Source organism: Nelusetta ayraudi, unplaced genomic scaffold (genome assembly GCF_046127955.1).
Source record: "Nelusetta ayraudi isolate G7.1 ecotype Tasmania unplaced genomic scaffold, CSIRO-AGI_Nayr_v1 ptg000181l, whole genome shotgun sequence".
In the NCBI taxonomy this organism is placed as follows: Eukaryota; Metazoa; Chordata; class Actinopteri; order Tetraodontiformes; family Monacanthidae; genus Nelusetta; species Nelusetta ayraudi.
Genome location: NW_027466230.1, coordinates 289,567 through 304,763, shown reverse-complemented (window position 1 = coordinate 304,763; position 15,197 = coordinate 289,567). Strand labels below are relative to the sequence as shown.

At 44.0% G+C, this 15,197-nt stretch overlaps 1 protein-coding gene across 4 annotated transcripts; it reads left to right on the top strand.

Annotated features, from left to right (window-relative positions):
* The first annotated feature begins 432 nt into the window (after positions 1–432).
* On the top strand, positions 433–13,963 carry LOC142881046 (kinesin-like protein KIF2A). Of its 4 annotated transcripts, none has more exons than XM_076015078.1 (23): positions 433–592; positions 683–797; positions 3,118–3,212; positions 3,484–3,606; positions 4,597–4,651; positions 5,071–5,187; positions 5,389–5,433; positions 6,517–6,617; positions 6,737–6,832; positions 6,925–6,979; positions 7,091–7,253; positions 7,653–7,743; positions 7,899–7,962; positions 8,054–8,145; positions 8,231–8,373; positions 9,528–9,732; positions 9,848–9,958; positions 10,649–10,716; positions 10,971–11,096; positions 12,171–12,318; positions 13,114–13,215; positions 13,438–13,573; positions 13,671–13,963. In XM_076015078.1, exons 2-23 carry the CDS (start codon positions 737–739, stop codon positions 13,754–13,756), a joined length of 2,283 nt encoding a protein of 760 aa, XP_075871193.1. In that variant the 5' UTR covers positions 433–592; positions 683–736; the 3' UTR covers positions 13,757–13,963. The 4 variants fall into 4 exon arrangements, with proteins under 4 accessions (XP_075871193.1, XP_075871195.1, XP_075871196.1 ...); XM_076015079.1 differs by lacking the exon at positions 433–592 and adding an exon at positions 2,922–2,970; XM_076015080.1 differs by lacking the exon at positions 5,389–5,433.
* The last annotated feature ends 1,234 nt before the right edge of the window (positions 13,964–15,197 follow it).

Below are 15,197 nucleotides of genomic sequence, written 5' to 3'. Positions count from 1 at the left end.
TTTTTTTAATTATTATTTATTGTTATTATTGATGTGCTATCACCTACTGTGTCAAATGCGTAATCAAAGACAATGAAAATAAATGTTTTGTTTTGTTTTGTTTATGATGGCCTCGATTTTGTGATCTCTGTCGTCCTGTCATGAGAATGTGGACTGACCGTTCAATTTCTACCATTACTGTAAATAAAAAGAAAAAAAGAAAAAGATATTTAACAACAAAAACAAGCCAATTCATATGGATGGTTTTGTAATTTTTTTAATTATTATTTCCAATAGCCACGCAAAAAAAAAAATATATTTATATCTCCCGAACAATGTACGAAAAAAAAGACCCAACCTATGCCGCCTCCTAATTCTAGTAGGAAATTCCATTTCACTTCAGATCAAAGTTGGACGATACGCGATTTAGGAATAACAATCAATCCAAAAGGTCCTTCATCGTCTCATGTCACGTATTATTGTAACTTTATTTTTGAAAAACCGGAAGTGGACACATGCATCCTGTCGCCAACAAACGCATCCTGACGCTGACGCCAGCTCCAGCGTAGTTGTGGCTCGCGTATAATTCCTATTTTAGCGCAGCTCTCCGCAGGTAGGACTTGGTCTTACTCACACGAATCTTGTCTTATCTAAGTGAAAATCACAGTAAAGTATTTGACCCTGGCCATCACTCTAAATCCAGGGACAGCTGCTTTTGGCCAAGGAGGAACAAGAGACGGCTCGCCGACCGCAGTGAATGGCGTCCAGTTTTGGGAAGATTGTTGTTGGTACTTATGTGGAGATCAAACGCAGCGATGGTGAGTTTCGACTCGTATAGTATTCGTCGTCTCGCCGCTTGAGTTGCTTGCAGACGTGTTGTTGCCGCAGTGCTTTTGCAGACGGCAACCGCTGTCGCTGGCAGCGTATTGTAACGCTCACTCGGTAACGTCAAGTTAGCTGTCAGGGTGGAGTTCTACGGCATTTGCTAAAGCCTTTGAATGAGCTATCACCTTTGTTAGCTCTGTTAGCTTCCCGACGAATTCAGGCGGCAGCTGCCTGTCGCTGTTAACACAACATGTCTAAGGTTGTGGGCTTTCAACTGTTGAAACGGCGAAACTGAAACGCTAACTGTAGCGCCAAACCATTACGTCACTATAATCCAATTTTCAAAATGCTGTTGAAATGTAGCTAGGCTAGGCTAGGCTAATCTATCTGACGTTAAATGTATGTTTCTGGGAGAGCAACGTGAGCTTGTGACCGGCAGACTGCCGCATTTGGCTGGTAAAAACGTTCAACCGTGGCCCTGCGCTTGGAACACTGACGTGATGCACATTATGAAGTGCAACTGGAACGAAGCCGGGTTTACTCCCGTCGCCATGGCTTTGGTTCCGATGTGCACGGGTGGGGAGAGGCTTGCTCGTTGACTGCGCTCTGTCTGGGTGTGTGTTCGTGAATGTCCTGTTCAGCTGGAGAATAATTTTGTAAACAACCATAGATCTCTAAAGCCCTTTCAAAAACAAAAACAAAAAACAAACACTTTATTATTTATGTAATTCAACTTCATTGTTTGTGCGTGTCAGTTTTCCTTTTTACCCAACAGATGTGTTCGTCTTTATTAGATTATTTTCTGTTTAATGTAGACAATTGGCCAGAGCCAGAGAAAGGAACAGTTGTGTCCATATCCCAGCTGGTTGGTGCTCCATCCAGAGCAGGGATTGCCCTCTCTCTGGGGGCGGGTGGCGTGGCTGGTTCAAGTTTGATTCAGGCTATTAGCCACCACCCCATCTGTTGCAGCATCTCCCTTGATTCTGCCACAACTGCCTTTATATGGCTCTCTCTATTTCACTCTCAGTCCTGGTTAATTCTTTGCTTTTGACCTTCAGTTGGTATTTTGATTCCCTCTGTTTTTTTGAAATATTATCTTTTTATTTGTTTAATATTTTTATGTGTCTTGAATGTGCGGTGCAAGAAAAAACAAGGTTTGTGTACTTCCCCCAGTTTCTGTGACATGACACACTTTCATGTTAATGGATGCATTGGTTTGTGTGGTGAAACTGATGTTTCTAAGGCTTTGTTTGTCCCTCAGGCTTAGCACCCCCTCTTAAGCCCATCTGACTACAGGGAGGCCACAGTATACACATCTAGCCAGATTTTAAAATAAAAGTGGGACACGCAGGGTTCAGAATTAAGTCACAGAAAATCATATGAAGAGGTTAAGAAAGGCCCTTGGGGGGGGGGGGGGGTCTTAATGCTAGCTGTTTTATTAGTTTGTGAATGTGTGCAAGAGGTAGTCAGGCTTGTATATCGAACTGATTTAAAAAGGAAAATTAAATGGTTACTTGCCTTGGTTTTTTGTTTTACTAGTTTGAATGTTGCCAGTTGCCTGCATCTAGAGACGAAAACATTTCAAATTTAAAAATTACTGCTGTCACCATGCTGGGCTGTTGTTTTAGTTTAAGTCACCCAACGCTGTTATTTTTCAGATATGTATAGAGATAGAAATAAGTCTGCCGGTTGATTTAATTTTATAACTTAAATGGTGCATCACGGTGTGATAGGCAAAAGTGAAAATGCACTGAAGCAACCTTTTAAAAGTCACAGAATAAGACGGTGGTTTTTAAAGCATACTAGAGATTAGCCAGTCCACTTTCATTTTTCATGTGATGAGGAAAAAGTCAAATGTTCATTGTGTATGATAGTGGAAAGTAGCTGTGATATGTAAGGGCCTCAAGTGACTGACTCACAGACTGACTGACTGTCTGCTGTCCGATACTGCCGTCGTCATTTCAGCACATGCTTTTAAGTTTATTAAGTATTAAATCAACTCATTTGGTTTTTTAAAAGGATTATGTACTGTGTCAACTCTAACACACATCCTGGTGAGAGGGTGAACACTTTTCTTCTGTCCCCCTCCTGTTGTCTCATCCTCTCACGTGATAAAGGTGCCGACCAGGTCGTGATTCTTCATGATCTCTGAACTCCTCACCACCAGTGAGCAGTCATGACTCAGCTTGATGTTCTCTTTTGCATTGTAGCTCCTCAGGAGGACCGTGGTTGGTTTTTTTCCCCCCCGTTGCCCAGCTGCATAACTCAACTACTAATGTTTGTGTTTCTTCCTGTCTCCGATGCTTTTTACAGGACGAATACACCAGGCAATGGTCACCTCACTGAATGACGACAATGAGAGTGTCACAGTGGAGTGGATAGAAAATGGAGACACAAAAGGAAAAGAGGTGAAGCACCGTTAATTACGTATCAGCTTGGGTTTTAATAGTGTGAAATAAAAACATTCTTCTTTCTGTCTTTGCATTAATCAGGATTGTTTTAGTCTTTAGCGAGCTGTGTTTTCTTGTATTGTTGTATTTACATTGGGACGTCCAATTTCCAATGCAACATTACATTCTCAGTCATATATCCATTGTTCAATTCACCTGAATTTTGTTCCATTGCTTGACCTCACAGAACAAAGACTCATTTGTTGGGCGTTTATTTTTCTCCCGACAGATTGACTTGGAAAGTATATTTGCACTTAACCCAGATGTGGCTCCAGATGAAGAAATTTCCCCCAGTCCAGAGACTCCGCCCCCACCCACACCAACATGTGTGAAGATCAACAAAATAGCAAAGGTGTGCATCACTTTGCATTCACGTCCTGGCAGAAGCATCCGTGAGCTTGGTTTCTAAAGGAAAAAAAATAATTGTGTTGCTGTTCGAGTGCATTTGCAGTATTTTAAAGCTCCAGCTGCAGTTTGCTGCGCCTTGTTGGAGCACCAGATCCTGCAAGGAAACCAACTAATTAGGGCTGTAGTACTTAGTACTTAGCACCGTGTGTATGGTGCACAGCAGATTAGTGACACATTTTCATGTTAACACAGGGATCATTTCATTTTCGTTACACCTGTGATTTCATAAGTGACAAAGTTCACTTCTCTTTCACTGCCAAACACTTGGGCAACTGTATCCTGGGCAGTTAGCATCCTCACAAAAGACTAGATGGAGCTACAGACAGTAGCAACTTGAACAAGGTCCAATTTGTGCACTGGCAAAGTAATCAAGAGCACCGGTGTTAAAGAAAGGCGCCTCTGTGCTCAGTCGGCACTAATCTGATTCTCGGGCTTTGTCTATTTCTGTATCTCGGCATAGCAGTAGCATGTTTCTAACATCATTCTCTGTCCAGCTATAGAATTTATATTACTAAAAAAAATACTTTGTTACATACTCATCCTCAAAAATGTATTTTTCATCCTAGATTCCATTGAAGCTTCTGTTGTTAATTATTTAAACAGTATTAAGCTTTCTGTTTACACTCCTGAGCAACAACACAGGGTTTTATCGTCTTGCTAACGATGCTGCTTTTTGTACCTGCCACATATTCAAAGGGAGAAAAAAAAAAAAACATGTGGCTGCAGAGTGCAGAATAAAACTCCTGGCACTCTCGGTGGCCTGCTGGCCTAATGGCTCATCAGTCACTTTTCCTCCTCTAGCTTCTCTCTGTGATATAAAAGAAAAATAATCCATGATGTAATGTGTATAACAAGTTTTCATAAAGGGTTTTTGATATTAAAATGCTATCTTATCGAATAAGCCATTAATATCTGCCCACCCTTTGTCTCGCAGAACCGCCGGACAATAGCGCCCTCCAAGAGTGACACTCCATCCAGGGATAATAAAGGTCGGTTCTGTAAATGTTTTTGCGGAAAACAGCTAAAGTGGTAATAAAAAGACTCAAGCTCATTTCATTTGTTGCAAAAAACTCAACTTTTCACTGGGTATAACAGTAATCTATTCCGCTAAAAATACCTTCCTCGTGGCAGTAATGCTGATATTAATAATAACATTGAGAGATGATTCAACTTGATAATGTGATACTATTGAATTTTAAAATGTTTAGTTGCAATTTTTAAATGCAGTGCCAAAAAAACTATTTTTATAACATAATATACATACTTGTAGATAATCAAGGACAGTTCAGATGTGTTTTAAAGAGGTCAGTTTAGTTAAAGGTTTAAAGGTAATGCATCAGCATCATCAAAATGCCACCCAGAGTTTTTCTTTTTTTATAATTACGTTTATGTCCTCTTCCATGTGCAGCCATTCCTACCCGGGTCAGACCCCCTCAGCCCAGACAACCAGAACCTGCCCCACCGCCTCCTCCCCAGCAAACCGCACAGTCCATTCAAGCTCAGACGCAGCAGCAACTGCAGAATGGTAAAGTGGTCGCAACAAAATTGTTGTTAATATCAACCTAGTCGTTGTTATTTGATGCTGTTTTTGTTTTTTGTTTTTAAAAAAAAAAACTTGTGTTGGACACTTAAAGCCCTAACAATTGCATGTCATTTTTCTACTTTTACCATAGTCAAATTATACATTCTCGATGTTTCTTGTTTGTGTTGATCACATATATCACAGACTCGCCACATCAGTCAGTCGCCCGAAAGGAGTTTGGACAGCTTTGTATGTATAACCCAGAAGTTCCTTGCTGGTCTCTGTGCATTGTGGTGTTTCTTCTAGATTTCCCTTCAGATAATCCCAGTAGTCTTCTGAGAAGTCTGGTCAGTTACTGTCCCAGAGCTGTGGTGTAGTCGTGTCGTGTCTCAGACGCTATCCACTGAGCAGATAGGCTTCCTGGCCATTAGAGGGGAGGTGGGGAAAAGGAGGGGGAAAAAAATATGGGCGCTGCTCTTGGACTCGGCCGTCGCCTTCCTGTTACTGTCTGGCTGCTGCTGAGTCACACACACACACAGAGAAAAGCCTGCAGCAGTGTGTGTTACTCCTCAAGGCTGAGACAGCAGCGTGTTCGCTCTACTAATCCATCCCTTCTCCCGAGAGGAGAAGACCAGCGCTAGTGCTCGACCAAGAGGATAGTTGTTCATCCCTCGTGCCAGCCCGGCCCGGCCCAGCCCCTCCTCTCCTTTCAGATTAGGCCAAATTATTAATCCTCTGCTGTTCCCCTGGTCTGAGGACGGGAGCCAAGACTGTCACAGTGCCTCAGCATCGGCCGTATGGTCGTCGGCTCGGCTGGGCCCGGAGCAGCCAGCAGTCGAGACTTGGCTTTGTGAACTCAGATGCTGGTTTACTAACTTGTGTTTGCTGAAGATGATTACTAATGTGCTGGGACGCAGGACTAATCTGCTGGTTTGTTGTGATGGGACATTAAAAATATCTGGGTTTTTGTCTTTTCATAATTTCTTCCCCCAACAAATTCATTTTGAACCTCTGATCTAACGTTGATGTTCTTGGTGTTGAAGGTTTAGATATGTTGTAGAGTTGTGACTGATAGGATAAATTGGATAAAGCAGGTTTCGGGCACAGTTAAGCGCACTAGAGGCTCTGTGATGACCTGCGCTTGAGCAGCTTTGTAAATCGGCATGCTTGGAAACAGTCCAAGGGAAGCTACGGCAGAGAAAAGTGTTTTCAGACCCAGCGGGAACCTCGGCGAGCAAATCATTGAAAGGCTTTGGTGGACGGAGAGGACAGCCGTTCAACGCGCACCATAACTGTGTGTTAAACCTGCCGTCCCTCTTGTCTCGATGTCAGCGCGCAGAAAGTCAAACTGCGTGAAGGAGGTGGAGAAGCTGCAGGAGAAGAGGGAGAGACGTCGGCTCCAGCAGCAGGAGCTGAGGGAGAAGAGAGCTCAGGTACGTCAGCACTGTGAAGCCTTGGGCTTTGATCGCGACTGCATGCTAACTTGCGTGGTGTCACGTTTGCCACTTGTTGGAAAGTCTGACGTATGACCGCGCTTGTGTTGCCCTCTCAGGAAGTAGACACCACCGTTCCCAACTACGAGATCCTGCAGATGATCCGCGATTTCCGAGCCAGTCTCGACTACCGACCCCTCACCACAGCCGATGAGGTGAGCTGAGAATGCAGCGTCTTCTCTCTGCCTGCTCTGAGACGGTGAACCACAGCAAAACACTGTGACATGCAATATTCTGTGTTGTGCAGATTGAGGAGCACAAAATATGTGTGTGTGTAAGGAAACGTCCACTCAACAAGAAGGGTAAGGTGGCACTTTTGTGACTTGTTAACTATTCTTTTTCCATAATATTTGCCATAATATTCTTATTAATAGACTAAAACGCTCTTAAAGTTGATTGCTGATGTCTTCCAGAGTTGTCCATGAAGGACTTGGACGTGATCACCATCCCCAGCAAAGATGTGGTGATGGTTCACGAGCCGAAACAAAAAGTCGACCTCACCCGTTACCTGGAGAACCAGACCTTCCGCTTCGACTACGCTTTCGATGAAAACACAACCAACGAGATGGTTTACAGGTGTGCAAGAAACAAGCCGCCCACTGCCGCGTGCTGAGCCGCTAGCGTTGCGTTAGCAGTAGCTAACGAGTGGCCAGCGTTGCCCGGTGGCATTTCCTGCTCTTACAAGCAGTGTCGACGCGATGTGAGAATGTTCTGTTGCTGTTACTGAGATTTAAAAAAAAAAAAAGCAACAACAACAACAAAAAGTTCCTCTTTTGATTACAAATATATTTATCCCTTATTTAGTTTTCTATTTATCGTTTTTGTTTTGCAAGAGATGTGCAGAGAGGATGACCTGTATCCGTGAATGTGTGACACAACAAAAAACACTCCATGTGTTATTGTTTTTGTTTTTTTTGTTTTTTTTGTTTCTGCATAGCAAAAAAAAAAACAAAACATGCTCTGCCTTCTTTTCAGGTTTACAGCCAGACCTCTAGTGGAGACCATCTTTGAGAGAGGCATGGCCACCTGCTTCGCGTACGGCCAGACAGGCAGCGGGAAAACACACGTGAGTTACGACTGATGTCGCAATAATGTCCTAAACTGGGCTCATTCCACTACTGGTCAAATGTTGTTGTTTTTTTTGCTAATCTTTAAAGGGTTTTGCACTTCTCAAGTGCTCATGCACATGGCCTAAACAATCACATTTGTTGTGTTTTCTAGACAATGGGAGGAGATTTCTCTGGAAAGAACCAGGACTGTTCTAAAGGAATTTATGCATTAGCTGGTGAGTCGAATAGTCACATTTTACATAATGAAGGGTTTGATTTCCTCGTCGAGGAGCTCTGTGATGTTTAGTGCTGTCTTCTGTGCTGCAGCTCGGGATGTATTTCTCATGTTGAAGAAACCCAACTACAAGAAGTTAGATCTGCAAGTGTACGCCACCTTCTTTGAAATATACAGCGGAAAGGCAAGTGCTATTTATTAAACTATTCTTTTGTTTTGTCTCCTTTTGCGCTATTTTTCCCTAAATAAAACATTTTTTTTTTTGGCAGGTGTTTGACCTGCTGAATCGTAAAGCCAAGCTGCGGGTTCTGGAGGACGGGAAGCAGCAAGTTCAAGTTGTTGGTCTACAAGAGAAGGAAGTGAATTGCACAGAGGATGTCCTGAAACTCATTGAAGTGGGCAACAGCTGCAGGTAACTCTCTCTTTTATTGTGTGTGCTCAGTTGTTGTCGGTGCTCATAAGGCGCTATGTTGCATCTCACCGTGAATGTTTGCTGCATGAGGTGTGCAGGAATTTTTCCTCTTGGCATATTGAGCTGACAATATGACTCGGTTGGTGAGTCAACATGCAATAAGCTACAACAGTGAAGTGATTCATGTAAAAAAAAAAAATATTTAAAAAAAAGTGCTGAGACACGTAGTGAGTACAGAACAAACAGAACTTGGGGACAGGATGCACCCTTGAAATGTACTGGTGAATAAAAAGACAAGTGTCCTGGTTGTGACTTAAATCTCCATAAAATTATCTCAAAGCCCACAAGTTAAAGTATGTTCTAGAATGTTGACAGCAGAACATAAATTGAGAATTAAAAGTCTTGTGACGAGAAAAGTGTGGTATTTTTCATGCTCCCCTCTGGGGCCTGCAAGCAAACAACACACCTCACAGATCATAGGTGTCAAGCTCTGGCCCGCGGGCCAGGTTTGGCCCGCAGTGTAATTATATTTGGCCCGCGCGGGAATACAAAATCACTACTGGAGCTGCTGGTCCACTGGTATTATACAGTACATGTATCGCTTACACTACAAATCCCAGAATGCTCTGTTGGTATTTTGGCGCGTCAATCAGGACAGAATGTTCAATTGAAGGAAATTATTATGACTTTATTGGTTTATTATTATTTTATTATTAAATCTATTATTGGCCCGTGGAAAAAGGTTACTTTGGAAATTTAAATCAGAAGTCTGCAAATAAAAAAGAGCCATGCAATTTTAATTTATTTTAAATTCGATTTTTCATGTGTGCTGTATGAAGTTGTTTATTGTTTAGTATGAAGCTTTGCTTGTTCCATATTCAGGTTGAAGCAAAATTTGTTTGGGGTCCTGATAAAGAAAAAGCTTCACTGCCGCTTCATTGTTGGCCCAAGACTTTGTCCAAGTGTTCGTATTTTGCTTTGAGTTTGGCACCGCTGTTGTAGATGTCAAGTCCTGCTCACGCGTGGTCGTAGAATTTCCTGCTGCGACGGCGACAGTCGCCGGCTCGTGGGGGCCGCGGTGAAGTTTTCCGCGCCTGGCGAGTCCACTGCACGTCCGTCTTCACCCCGGCTCTTCCTCTCTTCCCGTCTCCAAGAACATCAGGACAGACCTCGGCCAACGCCCACTCGTCCCGCAGCCACGCCGTGTTCCAGATCATCGTGCGGCGAAAGGGGAAAATGCACGGCAAGTTCTCCCTCATCGACCTCGCCGGGAACGAGAGGGGGGCCGACACGTCGAGCGCTGACCGCCAGACCCGCCTGGAGGGAGCCGAGATCAACAAGAGCCTTCTCGCACTGAAGGTTCGTCCGCTGGCGTTTTGATTGATTGATTGATTTTTTTTTTTTTTTTGTAGAGGTCTTTAAAGGGACTGCAAACGTTCAATAACCCTGTTTTCTCGCCACTTTCTGGTTCCAGGAGTGTATCCGGGCTCTTGGTCGGAACAAGGTCCACACTCCTTTCAGAGCCAGTAAACTCACCCAGGTCCTGAGGGACTCATTTATCGGGGAGAATTCCCGCACATGCATGGTCAGTTTGTAACATTGACTTTATTTTGTCTGTGTGCACCAAATTTCAACACTGAAACCCTGGGCAGCTAAATAGCACAGCAGTGACCACCACCGTGCTACGGTGACTTACTGAAAAACCCATTATCATTACAGCCTTCCTATGTTTACTTTACACAACAGAGATCAGAGTTTGTATTTTTTTTATTTATTTATTTCAAAATTGTAAAAATAAAATAAAATCAATAAAGACAAAAAAAAACAAACTGAAGCAAACAGCGAAAGAAACAATCATGTTTCTCATGTCTGAAAGGGGGTAGGAGGAAGTGCAAACTTATCTAGTCCGACCCCTGGGCTCAAATATATTAATAATTTTAAGGCTAAATTAAATATATGATATCAGAAAAATAAAAAAGCTATAATAGATGGATCGATGTATTCATAAAACCGACACGGCCGGGCCATCAACAATAAAAAAAAAAATAAATAAATAAAAAAGGAAAAAAATAAATATATTATATATCTATTTGTATATATTTATATAGAAAGCTATAACAGGTATAGTTATGTCTCCTTATATACAATATAGATATAATAGATACAGTTTACTCATCCTAGGGCTGATCTGTCTCTGGCTTGAATGTTGCTGCTGACTGGTAAACACTCCCCCCCCCCCCTTAAAAATATATATTCACTTTGTTTTTCTACTCAGATTGCAACAATCTCTCCTGGTATGACATCCTGCGAGAATACCCTCAACACGCTACGCTACGCTAACAGGTAACCAGCTGGAATAAAGAATAACCAAAGAACACGCAGTGCTGCAAATGCATAACTCGCCTGCTCTATTGAGCAGCAGCTCCTCCTCGTGGTGTTGTCCTAAAGAGCTTCTCTCTCTCGCTGTTCAATGTAAATTCCTCTGCTGACTCGCAGCGGTTCTGTAGTCTGACTCTCATGTCTTCCTTCTCTGTCCCCCCTTGCCTTGTTTCCTTCTCCCCGCCCGCCCGCCGCTCCCTGCGTGCGCGCTGCCGTAGAGTGAAGGAGTTTGGGATTAGTCCGTCGGACATCCCCTTCTCCCAGGGCAGTCAGGGAAGTCGCCCTGACCTATCGCCCACCAGTACCTTTGAGTACGATGACTTTGCTGCGACCTCTCCCAGCAGGTCAAGCGCTTGCCACAGCACAGCAACACACACACACACACACACACACACACAACCACATACACATACACATACACGCACAAACAAAAACAGTTGCATGAGCCTGACGCAGGTAACACCATGTTGTGCATTCACAAGCTCATTCCAACTGCTTTCATCCACTTCATCAGTTGGTCGTGGTTGGTCCTTTTTTTTTCCTCTTTTTTTTTCATATTATTTTTTGGCTCGTACCTGCACTTTGGAACACTTCATTCCCCTTCCTAATTTTTGTCTTGTGCATTCATTATGTTTTTGTTTTTTTTCCTTCACCGCAGTCTTTAACTGGCTCCTGTAACGTAACCGACACGTCTCTCTGCCAGGTGGGATGTATCTGAGTGTCTTCTTGTCTTTGTCTAACCCCCAAATTACACCAAAAGCGTCTGCGGAGCCGCATGGAAACCGCTCCTTACCGTCTCACACCAAACACGTTTTCCCAGTCTCAAGTATTCAACCACACTGCTGGTATCAAACAGAATGCAGGTATTTAAAGTATACGGGGATTTTGTTCATCTTAGTTTCAGATTTAAAGTTAAATCTGCTTTATTATTGGACAGCCGAGCTGAACGTTGACGTTTCACAGTAAAATCCAGCACATTGTATACTATGATGAAGATCAACCGGACTTCCTGTCTGAACGATTCTACTCTTTTGCACTGACTTTAATGGCTGCGTTCTGCAGCAGAGCCGCGAACACGCCGCAGACGCTATTGGTGTAAATCCGGGGTAAGACAATGGACTTGAATGGATTGAGAGCAATTCCGGGCCCAACTTTCTTAGATATCGGCTTCAGTTTGGCTTCACCAACAGGATTAAAATGCCTGTGAAATTAAAACGAAACAGAAACGCGAAGAGAAAATGTGCGTAAAGTTTCTCGAGCCAGTCGGTCGTCATCTTTCCCTCATGCATGAGGTCACTGCCGCCCTCAGTTCCTCCACGCTGTCATGTGTGACCCCGCACTTAACATCAAACCCCAGAGCACCCACACCTGTCGCTGACCCTGGTCCTGACCAGCGCACTGTCCCCCCCCCTCTCCAGGGTCAAAGAGCTGACGGTGGATCCGAACCGGGTGATGGAGGGGGGGCGACCCAACGTGCACGGCGTCAACAATATGGACCTCTTGAACATGGAGTGGCTGAGCATCTCTCCTCAGCGGGATGATCTGAAACTGCTCTGTGAGCAGAATGTGAGTGCTTGAATCGTCCCAAGGGCATTGCATGTTTATTTTTGGTTTGTCTTTGCGCCGCAAGGAGGAACCACTGGAAATGATGACTTGGTCTGGTTACTGGTTGTCATGTCTGCTTGGTTGCTGGACCAAAAAAAGGCATCTACCCTGCAACCATAAAGATGCGGACCCAGAAATGTAGAGATGTGAAGGGGCTAATCCAGGGTCGGGCAAACTTTTTGACTGGTGGGGCCACAATGGGATCTAGAATTTGACAGAGGGGCTGGAGCAGGAGCAGTTGGATGGAGTGCTTTGGTGACCCACCTCATAGGAGGAAAAAATATAACATGGCATATGTAAAAAAATATATATATATGTGCAATTAAAAAAAGAACAAAAGCGTTGCAACAAAATCAGTATCTTTGCAGCGCCACGATATTTAGCTCTTTATTGAAATGACTCCTGAAAAAATGAAAAACCTGATGAAATACGGCTATTTTAGAACTTCATATAATTTCTTCAAGTTCAACGGGCCAGATTACAAAGCTTAAAGGGCCACACGTGGCCCCCTGGCCTTAGTTTGCCCACGCCTGGGCTAAACTCAAGTCATTTGATTGGCAAAAGTGATTTTTCATTGAGTGCGACTTGACTGTAGAAATCTTCAGCAGTCAAGCGCTGTTCTCGTGAGATGAGTCTGCAGGTGGTGGAATAGTTCCACCTCTTGACCTCCAGAGTCAAGTCCAGTTCCTCGGTGAGTACATGCAGACTCAAACGCTCATCCACTCTCTGCTCCGTGCTTGTGAATGCGTCTTCTAGGAGGAGGAGGTGTCTCCCCAGCTCTTCACCTTCCATGAAGCAGTCTCCCAGCTAGTGGAGATGGAGGAGCAGGTCCTGGAGGACCACCGAGCGGTTTTCCAGGTCAGACGACTATTTCACCGTTTCCCTCTTTGCTCAAAGGGGACATTTAGTGGCGACGCCACCTTCCAGACCAGCGGAAGAGTAAAGAGCTCACACTATCTGTTGCAATGTATTGAAAAGAAAAGCCAACTAAAGGCAAAACTGGCAGAAGTATATCGGATTGAAAACAAACCAATTCCAGGGAGTAATAATAGTAATGGTAGAAGTCTGCCCTGTGTGCAGGAGTCAATCCGATGGCTGGAAGATGAGAAAGTGCTGCTGGAGATGACGGAAGAGGTGGATTATGACGTGGATTCATATGCCACCCAGCTGGAGCAGATCCTGGATCAGAAGATCGACATCCTCACCGAACTCCGAGGTATTTGGGCGGCAAAAGAAGAAAAAAACAATAAAAACAAATCTTGCAAACGTGACTCGCTTTTCTATTATTACTTTTTTCCTTCCCCTCCTCACAGACAAAGTGAAGTCTTTCCGCTCGGCGCTCCAGGAGGAGGAGCAAGCCAGTAAGCAGATCAACCCCAAGAGGCCACGCGCTCTTTAGGAGCTCAAGAGGTTTTAAGTGGAGCCCACAGAAAATTAACCACTAGATGTTCGGCACAACTCGGCCTGTCTGCAACCGCTGGGATAATCACACACTCACAAAAAAAAGACTCATGTTCCACTGGACTCATGGAATTGCATTTTTAATGATCCCTCATAACAAAACTGGCCCCGCCCCTCACCATGCTCTCATTGGGAAGAAGAAAAAGGACGACGACGACGACGGCGTTTGGAAGGAAAGCGACTAATGTCCTTTTTTAGTAGTTTTTTTGTTTTTTTTTCCATGGCAGATGTTTACTCTTAGTTTTCTTAAATTATTTTCTTTTATACTTGTTTGTACTTTCTTCCTGCACAACATTCTCTCCAGTCTTTCCGAGAAGAAGCGATCATAGCTGGACGTGATCCGTGACGCACCACACCAACCCCGTCTTCTGTCGTCTGCCTCGCTCCGGTCGACGTGTCTTGCATGTGCGCGTGCGGAAGCCACCCACCACCCCAACACCCCAACACCCCAACCGATTCCTCTCGTGCCCTTCGCTCCTCAGTCAGCAACGCTCCACCTTCTCTGTGGTTCCCATCTTTCTCAGAGCATTGAAAAGAAATGAAGTATTTCGGAAAAAACGTCTTAAACCACATTGTGCTTCTCCCTTTGTGTTTTTCTTCCGGATGCACCTTTTTAAATCACGTAGTTTGCTTCATTTCGTGCCATGTGACTGTGTGGCGACAGTGTTAAAGTCTCTTCCTGTTAAACATGATTTCACATGACTGACTTAAAAAAAAAAAAAAAAACATAAGAAGGACGCTAGAAAACTGCTACTACATATGTATAGTGAAGACCACTGACTTAACAGTCGGCTCCGTTGCTCCATGTTTGCACCAGATATGATGTTGCAAGAATAATAAAGGCTTATGTGTCTCCTGGAAATTGATTTTTTTTTTTTTTGTGGCAAGTTATGCGGATTGAACGGCATCTAGAAATTGATTTTCATTTCCTCTCCCTGCTGGCTCTCTCCCAGGATAGTGAAAGCAGCTTTACTTTCCAACCCACAATACATTTCAGCAGTATTGGATAATGCTTTCCACCAGTGAACAGTCTCGCCTACCTTGCGGAGGGAAGGTTTGTATTGTCTTCCTATTGCCTCGCCCTGTTTTACACTACTGCCATGTCGCCGGTTAACCCTTCTACAGTTTGTGGTTGTGAAAGGAAGCCACTGGTGGACCGCTTTCCTCTGAGGCACTTGTCGCTCCAGATAAAAATCACCCTGCTTTGTTGGTTGAGGTTAGAAGTGACGTTTTGGCACCACATGTCAGACTCCTTGGCTACCGTCTTTGGATAAAGAAGGTTGTGGGTTCAATTCCAGGCCTGGGGCCTTTCTGTGTGGAGTTTGCATGTTCTCCCTGTGTCTGCGTGGGTTCTCTCCGGGTTCTTCCCACAGGCCAAA